This window comes from Carcharodon carcharias, chromosome 1, assembly GCF_017639515.1.
Source record: "Carcharodon carcharias isolate sCarCar2 chromosome 1, sCarCar2.pri, whole genome shotgun sequence".
In the NCBI taxonomy this organism is placed as follows: domain Eukaryota; kingdom Metazoa; phylum Chordata; class Chondrichthyes; order Lamniformes; family Lamnidae; genus Carcharodon; species Carcharodon carcharias.
In genome coordinates, this window is record NC_054467.1 from 113,745,130 (window position 1) to 113,760,479 (window position 15,350).

General features: G+C 41.7%; 1 protein-coding gene across 2 annotated transcripts in view; it reads left to right on the top strand.

Annotated features, from left to right (window-relative positions):
- The window catches only part of cc2d2a (coiled-coil and C2 domain containing 2A), a 204,005-nt gene that overhangs the window by 173,823 nt on the left and 14,832 nt on the right, over positions 1 to 15,350 (top strand). The window contains exons 32-37 of one of the 2 annotated variants that reach the window (XM_041185821.1): positions 2,721 to 2,741; positions 3,090 to 3,293; positions 10,210 to 10,299; positions 13,164 to 13,277; positions 14,158 to 14,292; positions 14,661 to 14,783. In XM_041185821.1, the coding sequence (XP_041041755.1) occupies positions 2,721 to 2,741; positions 3,090 to 3,293; positions 10,210 to 10,299; positions 13,164 to 13,277; positions 14,158 to 14,292; positions 14,661 to 14,783 (687 nt within the window). The remainder of the gene's footprint in view (positions 1 to 2,720; positions 2,742 to 3,089; positions 3,294 to 10,209; positions 10,300 to 13,163; positions 13,278 to 14,157; positions 14,293 to 14,660; positions 14,784 to 15,350) is intronic. The other variant, XM_041185830.1, reaches the window with a different exon arrangement.

A 15,350-nucleotide genomic window follows, 5' to 3' on the forward strand; every position in this document is an offset into this window, starting at 1 on the left:
TGAGGCTGTTGACCTTCTGCTCTCCTGCCTCCTCCATTCTGCAAGGCAACAGCAACTCCAATCATGGCTGCTGTCTCCCATTCAAATCACCCTCCAAAGACAGTTTCCACCCCCTGGCAGTGCCCTGGGAGGCTAATTGGGTGCTAACCTCCCCTCCAACCCAATTGGGGCTTTGCATATAAAAACAGTACTGCAATGCAGATGCCACGTGGGGTTGAAACCCAGGGAACCCTTTCTTCTATTTGTTCCCCACACACTTTTTATTTTTAAAAATAATTATTCACATCCCTTTCATAAATTATGGATTCTGCTGCCACTGTTGTTTGTGGTAGGGAATTCAATTTTCTAATGATGGTCTTGGAAAGGAAAGTTGAGAGATCTACTTGAGATGTTCTTCAGCTTCTATTGAGTGAGAGGCTAATTGCATTAACTTTTCCCCAGATTTTAGGAATAGTTGCAGTGCTTGGTGGAGCCAGAGTCTGAGGAATACAGTGCTCAGAGAAGAGCAGAGCAGGAGAAGCAGCTGGCACAGGAGCTTTTGACTGCACAGCTAGCATTGTGGAACAGTTATTTTCCATTACTGCAGAGTAGGTTTTGTACTTAGATGTTAGAATGAAATTTACTAAGTTGCATAATGTAAGAAAGAAAAGATATTTATTTTATGTTGATTAATCAAAATATGAATTTATCTGGAAAAGGTTTCTGCTTTCAGTGAGAGAACATCTCATCAAAGCTCTACCCCCATACAGGATAATGCCAAATGCAGAAATTTATTTTTTTCTAGGTGGAGAAGGTGACTGTAGAAGTTGTATTTAAAACTACGTGCAGTGTACTGTACAGTACAGTACACTCTGAGCAAATGCGAAAGAGCGCAGCAAATCTCCCTGAGGCACAGAGCTGCCTCAGGGAGATTGAATGGCTATTAAAATAATTAAAGAATTGATTTTAAAAATTATTTAAACATGTCCCCTCATGTAACTGTATCACATGAGTGGGGACATGTTTTTATGTTTATGAAAATTAATTTATTTAATAAAAGCTTCCTAATGCTGGATGCTAGTGTCTATACTAGTTTGAACTCAATAGGGATAATTTTGACTTTATGCCATAAATGGTCGATAGCGAATCAGCAACCCATTTTACACCTCTCCCGATTTTAATTTCCAGTGAAGTCTCTGGAAATTAAAACTTGCACAGATGTAAAACAGACTGCCAATTCTCTTTTTCCCATTTTTTCCTATCATACCAAGTCAAAATTACTCTCAATGTATTGTTGGATTTGCTTCCAATGATAGCAACATCCCATAACTGATGTAATTCCCTGCAGTTCTCCTTTAATATAAATATTATGTCCACACAAATATCCTTTTTTGCTGTAGTTGCTAATTGACAGAATTTATTTTCAAACTTACAACTTGTAGGTTTGGAGCTGCGTTAGATTCATTTCAATCTAGATGGTGGGCAATTGGCTCAATATTTTATGCAAGTTGACTTTGCTGTTGAGGACTTTAAAACTACCTCTTCCTCTTGTAGACCAGTCTGCCACTTCAGTGAAGTACCGAGGGAGTTGTTCGCTATTGCAGGTGCTGTCTTTCTGATGTACTCATAGAAACATAGAATGGTTACAGCACATAAGGAAGCCATTCATGTCCACGCCATGTTTCTGCAAAAGCTACCATGCTAGTCTCATTCCCCCTTTCCCTGTTAACCAGCAATTTTTTTTCTATTCACATGTTTACCCAATTCTTTTTTGAAAGCCACAATTGAATCTCAGGTGGCTCATTCCAGATCTTAACCACTAGCTGCAACTGGTTTTCCTCATGCCGCGTTTGTTACTTTTGCCAATCACCTTAAGTCGGTGTCCTCTGGTCCTTCACGCCTCACTAACAGAAACTGTTTTCCCTATCTATTCTGTATAGGATCCTCATGGGGCAGAATTTTCCAGTTGGCGCGTTGGGGCGGGCCCAACATGCCCACGCGTAAAATGATGTGTGATGACATCGGGCGTGAGTCCCAGCATCATTGCATGCCATCACGATGTTTCATTCGGTGGGCGCACGCCGGAGTCGGCTGCATTCCCGCCGAAGTGTAAACAGCCCATTAAGAAATTAATTGAGCCACTTGAGAAAGCTGCCTGTCCAACCTCAAGGTTGGCGGGCAGGCGGAAAGCCCAAGCGACCTTCGCGTTTTTCAGAAAAGCTCATTCATGAGCGGGATGGGGTTTCCTGAAGCTTTTATGAAATAAATAAATTAATTTTCATAAACATAAAAACATGTCCCCACTCATGTGATACAGTCACATGAGGGGACATGTTTAAATAATTTTTAAAATCAATTCCTTAATTATTTTAATAGTCATTCAATCTCTCTGAGGCAGCTCTGTGCCTCAGGGAGATTGCTGCGCTCTTTCACATGCATGCGCGAAAGAGTGCTGGCCCCAACTCTTCCTCCTCTCCTTGCCCGCACAGGTAGCGTTGAGTGGTACCAGCCGCCTATTACACTGGGAAGGCCTTAATTGACCCGCTCGCGTAAAATGGCAGCCATCGCGGGCAGCAATCAATGTTGTGGAATGTTGCTGTTTGCTCTGTAGACTTTGAAGTTTTGCTTCGATTTATTCAGATTTCATAACTGCATTCTGCATCTACACCTATAAAAGTGTCCTTCTCCTGCTCTTTATATCTGTCTCTATTTTCTCTCACACTTTGACTCCTGCTTTACAGACGATTGAGATGCTGAAAAAGGTAAAATATCCTTCAATTTGCTCATTTAACTCTATGTTCTGCTAATATAAACAGTAAAATATTTCTAGCAAAGAACTTTAAATGTTTCAATAGTTTAGCAACAAATGAGGATTATTTTAAAGTTGTTCTTTCTTAGCATGTTGCACATTTCAAAAAATATTAACAAATTAATTGAAATATCTCAGAGTAGCATCTGTCAGTCTGCAGATGAGTGATGTTTTCTTTAAGTATGCAACACCATTTTCTTATGACCTTTTTTGATGATTTGGACCACTGGTTCAAGGTCATGTAGCAATTTTACTGAATGTTTTCCTGATATTTTCGGAAACGTTTTCATTTGATTTTCAGTTTGAGACTCAGGAGGATGAGAAACTGCTTCAAAGAGCAGAAAAGTTCCAGAAGGAAGTAAAGCAGAAGTTCCCAAATCGTCGATGTGTTACTTTGGTCACAGATCTCACTGGCAAGCTGGTTTTCGTTACAAGGTTCATTAAACCACTTTTTCCACCTCAGGAACTGTTTGATGCCTTTCCTAATGACCCTGAGGCCACAACAGTGAGTTCTTTTTATGCAACATTTAAAAATGAAAATGGATTGGATTTCTTCCTGTATCATTTACAAATATTCCCCAGCCAAACAGTTGACCAGATTTGTTCTTCTGAGTCAGTTTGTAAATGAACTGCTGAATAACCAGAAAATACAGGCCAATTATCAATGGATTTCGGAAAACAAACCAATCTATGCCATTGACCCCACAACTCCTTTGCCTCACTGATTGTCTGGCTCTGGCTAAATCACGATACACAAGATAAAGAGCTTTCAGGTATTTGCAGTTTCTGCCATTGATACTTTAAAGGCTCTGATCCTTGGAGATGTGACTGTCTTCATGGGATGTGCCCGACCCACCAAAGCCACCTCTGTTTGATTAGTGCAGCACACCTGAGAGCTCTGCCAGGATATTTGTCATGCCAGGATATATCCATGATGCCCCGCTGACAGTGAAGATGGAAATTATTGAGGTTTTTTTCTCCTGGTAGCTATAAGTCATCCATGTTTCACAGCCATACGACAAGGTGCTGAGAACACAGACATTATAAGCCATCAGCTTGGTCCTAAGGGTCAGCTTGGTGTTATCGCATGCATGTTTTGTGAGTCAGCTAAAAGGGGGTATTATTTAGTGTGATCATAGGTGGAAATGCAATGCCTTGTCCTGATGCCTACATTCAGGAAGAACAAGTTACAGTCATGGGAGAGACAGTCCATGAGTGTTTGTAGCTAAGTTTCCATGTGGGCAACTAGCGCAGCATCATCCACATAGAGGAGTTCCCTGATCAGGAAGCTGTGTGTTTTTGTCTTTGCTTCCAGTCTTGATAAATTGTAGGGCAGGGAGGCCAAGCCTCATTATGTATTCTTGGCTGGCAACCCATTCATCCATTAGAATACTAAAACACTTGAGCCCCAGAGGAAACATTGCCTGATTGACAGCTCTGGCTTTCTGATTAATGCTGTCAATTTCACAATGTTTGTTTACACAAGATAAAGAGCTTTAGGTATTTGCAGTTTCTGCTATTGATACTTTAAAGGCTCTGGATATTTGACACTTCTATTGGCCTGTAGTAAAAAGGTGTTTTTTTAAGAAAGTCTAAAGTAATGAAAGAATGAATGACTATTTTGCGTTAAAGCTTTTTTTACACATGCTCCTGTCATTATAGGGTTCATTGCTTCTATACAGTGTATAGGAGTGAATGGCTATGGAAGCATAGGGGGCATGAGGGGTTGTTTGGGGGTGCATACCTTGGCATAGGGCATGAGGGGGACCTTTTGAACTTACATTTCAAAGGTTCCTCATGAAACTATGGTTCAAAACACCGCTTGAGGTGCTACGAACCACCACTCTTTGAAAACTGGCCCAACTCCATGAAAATTGCTGAGGACTAGGACATGTCTATCCCCACATTGGAGCCAGCTAGGTCAGGAGTGCAGGTGTGACCTTGTGACCTGAATCAGCCGACAACCTTAAAAGTCACACCTGAAAATTGGAAAACCCGGGAATGGGGTTGGGAATCCCAGAATCTGAACCCGCCCACCATTTTTAAAGGGCTCCCTGGGCATCATGACTTGGCAAAAATCCAGCCCATTTCTGTCCGGAAACCACAAACAGAAGTCACCTGACTTTCTGGAATCCATTTTGTGAGGGTATTGTGTCCATTATTCCATGTTACTTTCTTTTTAAAAGTACAGTGACAACCACCCAATTATCTTTACGGGCATGAAGTGACCATCACACAGCAGAGTTAAAGGAAAGAGGGGCAACATCTGAAAAAGGAGAGAACCTTTAACAATATTGGCTAACATGGGAACCAGAGGGCAAGCTGGGTGGTTAGCAGCTTAGCGAGAATTGGTTTGAGGGAGCAGGAGGTGGGTCTCATGGATAAAATGAGTTTGGAGAGAGCCTGAGGGAGATAGGAGAGAAACTAGAGAAAGATGCAAGTTCAGGGTTAGGGCAAGAGGAAATTTGGAGGAGGGTTGGTCCAGTGGGCTAGTGGAAAGGAGGGACGTGTCAGAGGCAGGTAATTGGATGATCTCAATCTTAGTGATAAAGAAGTCCATGAGCTTCTCGCACTGATTGTTTGAGGTGAACCTGGCAGGAACAGGGAAGAGGCATTTAAGAACACGATTTGCAGTAGGAAAAAAGAAACCAGGGGTTATCTTTGTATTCCTGATGATCTTGGAATAAATATCAGTTTTAACAGTTGAGAGCAGGACCCGATAGCGCTTTGTGTGGTCCAGCCAAATTTGATAGTGGATGGATAAAATGGTTGTCCGCCATATTGTTTCAAAGCTGCTCCCATTAGACTTAAGGGAGCGGCGATGAAGGCTGTACCAGGGAAACTGCCAGGATGAAAGAAACTAATGCTTTTATTGAGGGTTAAGGCATCAAAGGCAAAGATGGGGGTATGGTTGAGTAAATCAGTGACTGCAGAAATGTTGTGGCAATGGAAAGCCAAAGGCTAGTCCCTGGGGATTTTGAAAATGCTGTTGTAAATGCATTGGAGGTTGGTTTTCTCCAGGGAGAATACAGAAGGGGGTAGGGTTAGGACATGGAAGCGAGATATGGGTGGAGAATGATAAAAGAAAGTGTTCTGAGATGGCCTTATCTGTGATTGATATAATGGGAGTAGCAAAACCACGTTAGATGGCCAGATTAAGGGGGTGGCTGTGAAAATGGGTTGTGGAGTTTACTTGAAGGGGGAAGTTTACAAAGGTTAAGAGGGCAATGAATTCAGAGGAGAGAGAGCATGATCAGTTGAGATAGAGGTTAAAATCCTGAAGATGAGAAATTATTTGGTGCAGAGGCTGAAGGAGGCTCCAGGGGGAAAGCAGCAAAGATTTCTTGTTGAAGAAATTCTTATCATAATTGGGAGGGAGGTAGATAACAAAGATTTTGAATGACTAGCAACACTTATCAAAATGTTAAGAATCTCTTTAATTCACCTCTTAGCTTTCTCTGCTCTATGGGCAATAGTGTCAGCTTAATGAGTTCAAATTCTCATGATAAATAAAGTTTCTCATTCCTGGCACCACACTGAATCTATGCTGTCTGCTGCCTATGGTTTTGGCTTCTTTCTATAATTAGGTACCTACCAGCCTTCAGCATTTATTTTATCCTTATAACATAGGCACTTGTTCAAATTTAGTTTTGCAAATTAGCTAAAACGTTTGTAAGTTTGTATTTTTATTGTGATTCTGACCAACCAACCAGCACCGATTTAATGAGAGTGTATACTTAATGAGGGACTGGCATAGTCTTTTTCCTTAATATATCCCTAATTGCATAAACCATGTGCTTATCCCAAAAAAATGACACCAATATAAATAAATAGTGGAAACTTCAATGCAGTTTATTTCTACCCCTTGCTTTCCTCCTCCACACTTGGTGTTATTTACTTTAATGGTGTGTTGCAATGACAGGAATTTTTCTTAACAGAATCACTGAATCTTGCAGTGCAGAAGAGGCCCATCGAGTCTGCACCGACACATGAGAAACACCTGACCTACCTACCTAATCCTATTTACCAGCACTCGGCCCGTAGCCTTGAATGTTATGACGTGCCAAGTGCTCATCTCGGTACTTTTTAAAGGATGTGAGGCAACCTGCCTCCACCACCCTCCCAGGCAGTACATTCCAGACTGTCACTGCCCTCTGGGTAAAAAAGTTTTTCCTCACATCCCCACTAAACCTCCTGTCCCTCACCTTAAACTTATGTCCCCTTGTGACTGACCCTTCAACTAAAGGGAACAGCTGCTCCCTATCCACCCTGTCCGTGCCCCTCATAATTTCGTACACCTCGATCAGGTCGCCCCTCATTCTTCTCTGCTCCAACGAAAACAACCCAAGTCTATCCAAGTCTATCACTGCTTGTTTGTCCCTACAAGCACACCAACCCCCTCCACTTCTCTCCCCCCACCCAAACCCCCCCCCCACCCCACACCTTAAACCAGCTTATATTTCACCCCTTTCTTGGATTCACCTAGTTCTGTCGAAGGGTCATGAGGACTCGAAACGTCAACTTTTTTCTTCTCCGCCGATGCTGCCAGACCTGCTGAGTTTTTCCAGGTAATTCTGTTTTTGTTTTGGATTTCCAACATCCGCAGTTTTTTTGTTTTTATCACCAAGTCTATCCAACCTCTCTTCATAACTTAAATGTGCATTCCAGGCAACATCCTGGTGAATCTCCTCTGTACCCCCTCCAATGCATTCACATCCTTCCTATAATGTGGCGACCAGAACTGCACACAATACTCCAGCTGTGGCCTCACCAAGGTTCTATACAACTCCAACATGACCTCCCTACTTTTGTAATCTGTGCCTCGATTGATAAAGGCAAGTGTCCCATATGCCTTTTTCACCACCTCACTAACATGGATCTCCGCCTTCAGAGATCTATGGACACACACGCCAAGGTCCCTTTGTTCCTCAGGACTTCCTAGTGTCATGCCGTTCATTGAATACTTCCTTGTCAAATTACTCCTTCCAAAGTGTAACACCTTACATTTTTCAGGGTTAAATTCCACTTATCTGCCCATTTGACCATCCCGTCTATATCTTCCTGTAGTTCAAGACAATCAACCACCTGGCCAATCTTTGTGTCATCCGCAAACTTACTAATCCTACCCCCCACATAGTCATCTATGTCGTTTATATAAATGACAAATAATAAGCGACCAAGCACAGATCCTTGTGGTATGCCACTGGACACTGGCTTTCAGTCACTAAAGTATCCTTCTGTCATCATCCTCTATCTCCTACAACTAGGCCAATTTTGAATCCACCTTATCAAATTATCCTGTATCCCATGTGCATTTGCCTTCTTTATAAGTCTCCCATGTGGAACCATGTTAAAGGCTTTGCTGAAATCCATATAAACCACATCAACTGCATTACCCTCATCCACATATCTGATCACCTCCTCAAAAAATTCAATCAAATTTGTTAGGGCATGACCTCCCTCTGACAAAGCCATGCTGACTATCCCTGATCAAACCTTGCCTCTCCAAGTGGAGATAGATTCTCTCCTTCAGAATTTTCTCCAATAGTTTCCCTACCACTGACATGAGACTTACTGACCTGTAGTCCTTGGCTTATGTCTACAACCCTTCTTAAATAACGGAACCACATTAGCTGTTCTCCAGTCCTCTGGCACCTCCCCCGTGGCCAGAGAGGAATTAAAAATTTGGGTCAGAGCCCCTGCGATCTCCTCCCTTGCCTCTCTTAGCAGTCTGGGACACAAGTCATCTGGACCTGGAGATTTGTCCACTTATAAGCCTGCCAACACCTCCAATACCTTGTCACTCCCTATATCAATTTGCTCAAGAACCTCGCAGCCTCTCTCCCCGAGTTTGATACCTTCATCCTCATTCTCTTTGGTGAAGACGGATGCGAAGTATTCGTTCAACACTCTAGCGATGTCCTCTGGCTCCACCCATAGATTGCCCCCTTGACCTCTAATGGGCCCTACTCTTTCCCTGGTTATCCTCTCCCCATTGATATACAATATCTTGGGATTTTCCCTACTTTTACCAGCCAGAGCTTTCTCACATCCCTTCTTTGCTCTCCTAATTGCTTTCTTAAGCTCCACCCTGCACTTTCTGTACTCCAGTAATGCCTCCACTGATTTGCTTCCCTTGTACCTGCTAAAAGCCTCTCCGTTCCTTCTCATCGAATCCTGAATATCTCTGGTCATCCATGGTTCTCTGGACTTGTTACTCCTTCCTATCACCCTAGAGGGAACATGTTGAGCTTGTACTCTCCCCATTTCCTTTTTGAACACCCCCCACTGCTCCTCTGTAGATTTCCCCACAAGTTGTTCCGAGTCTACCTTGGCCAGATCCTGCCTTATTTTACTAAAACCACTCTACTCCAATCCAAAACATTTTTTTGCAAATTGTCTATTTCCTTGTCCATAACAAACTTAAATTGTACCATGTTGTGCTCCCCCACCACCACCTCAGCCACCTGTCCAGCTTCATTCCTCAGAATTAGGTCCAGCACTGCGCCGTCCCTTGTTGGACCCTCTATATATTGACCTAAAAAGGTCTCCTGTACACATTTCAAGAAATCCACTCCATCCAACCCCTTAACACTATGTCTTTCCCAATTAATGTTAAGAAAGTTGAAATCACCTAATATTGTTATTGTTTTTACACACCTGCACAAATTGTGCACATATTTGCTCCTCAATTTCCCACTATCTGGGGGTCTATAATAAATACCTAACAATGTGGCTGCCCCTTTTTTATTCCTAAGCTCTACCCAGAAAGCTTCATTCGATGCCCCCTCCAAGATACCATCTCTCCTTACTGCAGTAACTGACTCCTTAACTAATAATGCAATGCCTCCTCCTCTTTTACCCCCTCCCCTGGCTCGCCTGAAGATTCTATATCCCAGAATGTTGAGCTGCCAATCCTGCCCCTCCCTCAACCACATCTCAGTGATGGCTACTAATCACAATTCCATGTGTCAATCCTCACACTTAACTCATCCATTTTATCTGTAATACTCCTGGCATTAAAGTAGAGGCCATCCAGCCTTGTCTTACTCCCTTGAAACTTAATGCAGCTGTACTCCCTCTGATTTGATTGTTTTACTGTATTATGATGCGTCCCTCTTCTGCTAACATAACATTTGGAAGATCATAAAAAATGTCTTTGGTTTCACTGAAATAGCTTAATTTAAAAGAATAGGTTACGGTAAGGAATTTTGACATGTTTTCAAAAAAAATCCTGTTTAATTAAATGTACATGAAAATTCTCATCAGTCATATCTTGTTTCATGTCCACTAATGATGCAATATTGAAGCTAGTTTATTTTAATTGAAATATTTGTGTCGATGTAAGCATATTTAGATTATTTCATAACAGACAACTTGTAAATAAACATTTCTTGTCTTTATCTGTGCGTGTGTTTTAGGAGCTGGTGGCCCGCTATGTTTCTCTGATGCCCTTCCTTCCAGACAGTGTTTCTTTTGCTGGAATCTGTGACTTATGGTGCACTTCAGATGTAAGTAATTTCATATCTTTGTGTTCTCAACCTTCCTTTTTGGATTATAATGATCATTGGGCTGAATTTTGCCGTCGGCGAGCAGGGGGCGGGGCCCACTCGCCGATGCGGGATGACATTGGGCAGAACTCCCCACATCATCTCGCCCCATTTAAATATTCAAGAAGGCGGGGTACAGCGAGATCAGCTGTGAGCCCACCGACCTGTCAATGGCCAATTGAGGCCATTGACAGGATAATTAAAACAATTAAAGGACCTGCCCGTCCAGCCTTAAGGTTGGCGGGCAGGCCAGGAGCTCCAGCAGGAATTAGAAAAAACATGAAATCTCATCCACGGGTGGGATGAGGTTTCATGTAGGGTTTAAAAAGCTTTAATAAAGTTTTAGTGAAATTTATTAACATGTCCCATCTCGTGTGACGTTGTCAAATGAGGGAGACATGTTAAGGATTTTTTTATTTTTCTATTTTTAACGTTTGAACAACCGTCAGCGATCTCCCTGAGGCAGCATTTAGCCTCAGGGAGAAGTGCACTCTTTCATGAGCATGCACGAAAGAGAGCACTCTCGCATCTGGGGAAACCCACCCCACCCCGGCGTCATTCTGGGTGAGCCTTAATTGGCCCTCCCACTTAAAATGGCGTCAGGGCCCACTTCTCCCAGCCTGCCAGAGACTGGGTCGGGCCTGCCCGCCCGGTAGGCAGAAATTTCTGCCCATTGTGTTGTTGGAGAAAATAATAGACTACCCTGGGTTTAAGGCTGTAATTCTACTGGTCTTGGTGCAGCTGCTGTCAGATGGCCTTGTGAAGGAGTTTCACAATTTACCCCTTTAGCCTATTCACTCGTCTCCTAAATTATTGATGCACACACAAAACCGCTTTTCGTAACTGAGAAGGTGACGTAATAATTGCACTATAAGTGTTGTTTGTTAATTGTGTATCAATTGTTTTCAAATGACGAGCATTAATTTGGGACAAAAACAAAAAATGCTGGAAAAACTCAGCAAGTCCAGCAGAATTTGTGGAGAGGGAAACAGAGGTAATGTTTTGAGTCTGTCTGACTTCTTCAGAGTTCTGAAGAAGAGTTATACGGATTTGAAACGTTAACTCTGTTTCTCTCTTCACAAAGCTGCCAGACCTGCTGAGTATTTCCAGAATTTTTTTTTGTATTTCCAGCATTAGCAATATTTTGCTTTCAGCATTAATTTGGGACTCACCTGTGCTCATATATAGGAGCACGCTCAAAGTGTGATTGTTGTTTGGAGGTGCATGGTTTGCAATGTGCATCTCTCTAAATTAAAAGTTGTGAATATATAAAGACTAGGTTCCAAATCTATCCTTCACTGCCTGGTCATGAGTTGTGTTAACCTTAGAGGGTGAAACTTCCACTCAAGTTGCTGACAATGTAAAGTTAAATTGTATTTTATTCGCCATGGCACAGCAGCAAAATACTGCATCTTAATTCAGCACTAAATAGAAATCTGATTAAAAGACCAAACAGATGACTGAGGTGACAGACACAAAAATGTCACACTGGTGTGGTTGAGGGTGTTCTTTTGAGAATGAGAGCCATGACCGAAAGGGAGGAGGAGGACATTTACTCTACACCTGCATCTATTTTGACCTGTGAGTATTTGATTCTAACACTAAGTGTCACAAAAGGAAACCTTCCATCCCTCGGCACCAAACTCCCTCACTTTGATGTGCACAAATTTCAAAAAAAAGTAAAATCCTATACAAGGACTTTTTCAAGTTCTGACATGGTTGTGGACACCAAGTAGATGCTGTAAGATCTGTGATTATGGGCAGAATTTTTCAGTCGGCGTGCGAGGGCGGGCCCAACACACTGACACATAAAATGACACGCGGTGTTTCATTCAACGCCAGAGTCGGCTGCAGGCCTGCAATAAGGATCTCTTTAAGGTTATTGTAAACACTGCCCATCCAACCTTTAGGTTGGCAGGCAAGCAACAAGGCCAAGCGGCCTTTGCATGTTTTAGGAAACCTCATCTACAAGCGGGATGAGGTTTCCTGAAGCTTTTAATAAGTGAAAACTTTTCCCTAAAAATAAAAATATGTCCCATCACATGTAACACAGGCACAAGGGGACATGTTTAAATACATTTTTGACACATTTATTTAATTATTTCAATATCCATTCAATCTCCCTGAGGCAGCTCCATGTGTGCAGCGCTCTTGTGTGCATGTGCCAAAGTGCACTGGCTCCGTCTTCTCTCCCCCGCCCCCCCCCCCCCCCAGCCTCCCCAACATGGGTATCGCTGAGCACTACCGATCGCGTATTACGCTGGGCAGGCCTTAATTGGCCCGCCCGCATAAAATGGCAGCGCGGAGCCGATCATGGGCGCCCGCTCCCACCTGCCAACTGAAAAATTCAGGCCTTTCTGTGTGTCATGAATATTCATAGAAATACTGTAGCACTTCAGTGCACTTTTATCGATATTACAATATTCTACTTTGTGATAGTTTTGTATGTTTTCCCAAGTATCTGTGAATATTAATTTTCTACAAATATCCTCCAACCAGTAAAACCTTAACATCTGCAGCAGTGATGGCTCCATTAAAGGGTGTTGTGTGCAGTTTAAAATTTTTGTTTGCTTTTTTGCCTTTCCCAAACATTATCATGTTTTTGTTTTTAAAATTCTCAATGCTATGTTTAAATACAATACAGCTGTCACCAGCGTCTGTGAAGAAATTTAGCCTACTTAGACAACACTCTGCAGCTGCAGCTGTCTAGTCTTTGATGCTTAGGGATACAATCGTGATTGGGGATACAATTGTGATTGCCGTTACTTTAATGATTATATAGTTTTTAAATCAGCGTTTTTCTTTATATCTTACATCCAATACAGCAATTCCTGAACTTGCTAGCAGGGGATGAAGAGGAACATGCAGTTCTGCTCTGTAACTATTTCCTAGCAATGGGGAAGAAAGCTTGGCTAGTAATAGGAACTGCCATTCCTGAGGTGAGAGGCTGCATGTGCTTAATTACCATGTTTGCAGAGTTTCCATAGAGAGGTTAATTCTTCAGTCACATCGACCCTTTTCGTGAAGTGATGATTGCTTTCATTTTAAACTGTAAAGTAAATTGAGTATAGAGGAGTAAAAGATGACCAAATTGAAGTGTTGAAAATGATTAAAGAGTTTGATGCGATAAGTGGAGGGAAACTACTTCCTCTGGTGAGGGGGTCCAGAACAAGGGGACACATCTGTACAATTAGAGCTGGACTGTTCAGGTGTGACATCAGGAGGCTCATCTTCACATAAAAAATCTGGAACCCTGTCCCTTAAGAAGCAGTTGAGGTTCAGTCAATCGAAAGTTTCAGAACTAATATTGATTTTTTTTTACTGGGTAAGGTTATGAAGAGCTATGGAAGCGGGTAGATTGAAACCAACCATGAGCTAATTAAATGGCAGAACAAGCCTGAATGGTCTACTCTTGTTCTTGTACTTCTATCCCTGTGTTTTACCATGTGATCCAATTGGTAAATACACCAAATGGAGTAAAATTGAGTCTGACTTACCAGAAAAAATTCAAGGTTTGATTTCCCACCTACGACATTAGTTAATCTCAGGTGGAGAGCCAGAGGGGGTGCAGTAACTGATCAAGACTCCTGCCTGTATTATCCGGTGACACTTAGTACAACGTGCATGTGAGCAGGGGCTTGAGAAACTATTGCACATCATAAGTATGAAGCACACATGTTACCACTTGCTCTGCAACTGAAACAATAATGATCTTCTATTTATCATCTTGTTATGAAATCCTCAGTTGTTGTCTTGTAATTCTTCCATCAGTCAATATAAATTTTTTTCACTATAAAACAACGCATACATTTATTTCAGGGTCCAACGGCATACGTGCTGACCTATGAACAGAACCAGTATGTGATCTGGAACTCCACCACTGGACAGTGCTATGGGCAGTTTGATGCATTCTGTCCACTGCAGTGTGTCAGCTGCTTGGTTAGTGCTGACAATGTAAGTCTTTTTTAAACATTCTCCTGGAAATGATAATGAAATCCAGCAAAACAATTGAGTTATTAGGCCTACCTCATCATCCTGAAAGTTAATTAGATTAAAAGCAGTATCTAATGATGGAACTCAGTGTTCTAATTTTGTTTAACTGCTCATTTCTTTGCTACTTAGAAACTTCTAAACAAAGCTTCTAAACAAACCTGCTGAACTTCAGCGGCACAAAAGTTATATTCTTAATTTGTTTTTGGGATATGTGGTTAATCAATTAGCGCTTTATATTGTTGCTGCTTTCCCACATAATAGTGATATACAAGAAATGTTCTGATACATTTTTTTTCCTTGTGCTAAACTGTGTAGGATTTATTTTCTAGGTCTGGTTCAACATGCAGAAATATGATACTGTTATGCGCCTACATTTTGACACCAGCAAATCCAACTTCTGGAAGCCATTTTTTTCACGAAGCTTTCCTTTTCCTGGTTTGTCAAGTGTTCAGGTACAATGGGTCAAATGAAGATTCTATTTTTAAATCTGCCATGATAGGAATAGAATATTTACAAAAATTAGTAGCAATACTGTACATATTTGGCATTATTTTGTTGCACTGTGAATAAGTAATGAGTGGTTAGTGTGGTATGCATAGTGTGTGCGTTTGGACAGATGCATGTGTATACTATAATAATGTACTTCGGTGCGTAGATAGATATAGACAATCACCAAGGGCATACCGGTATTGACTGCAGGGTTGGAATGCAAACCGGTTAGCCCAGCTGTTATTGACCAACCATGATAGAAGCTATTAGAATACAATTCTATTGCCACGCATTAAAAAGTAAATAAGTAGAACAGATAGAGTCCAGTGAGGTAAGAAGAAACTCACTGGATTGCAAAGTTAGCATGCAGATTGATGCATCAACAATGGTAATTTTTCAAATAATTTGAACACGATGTAAAATGAATATACTCCTATAGAGCAAACAGATGCAAGTTAATATAGATAAGGGTGAGGTAACAAATTTTAGGAAATGGGGAGTATTTAATGGAGACACTTAAAAGTGTGAAT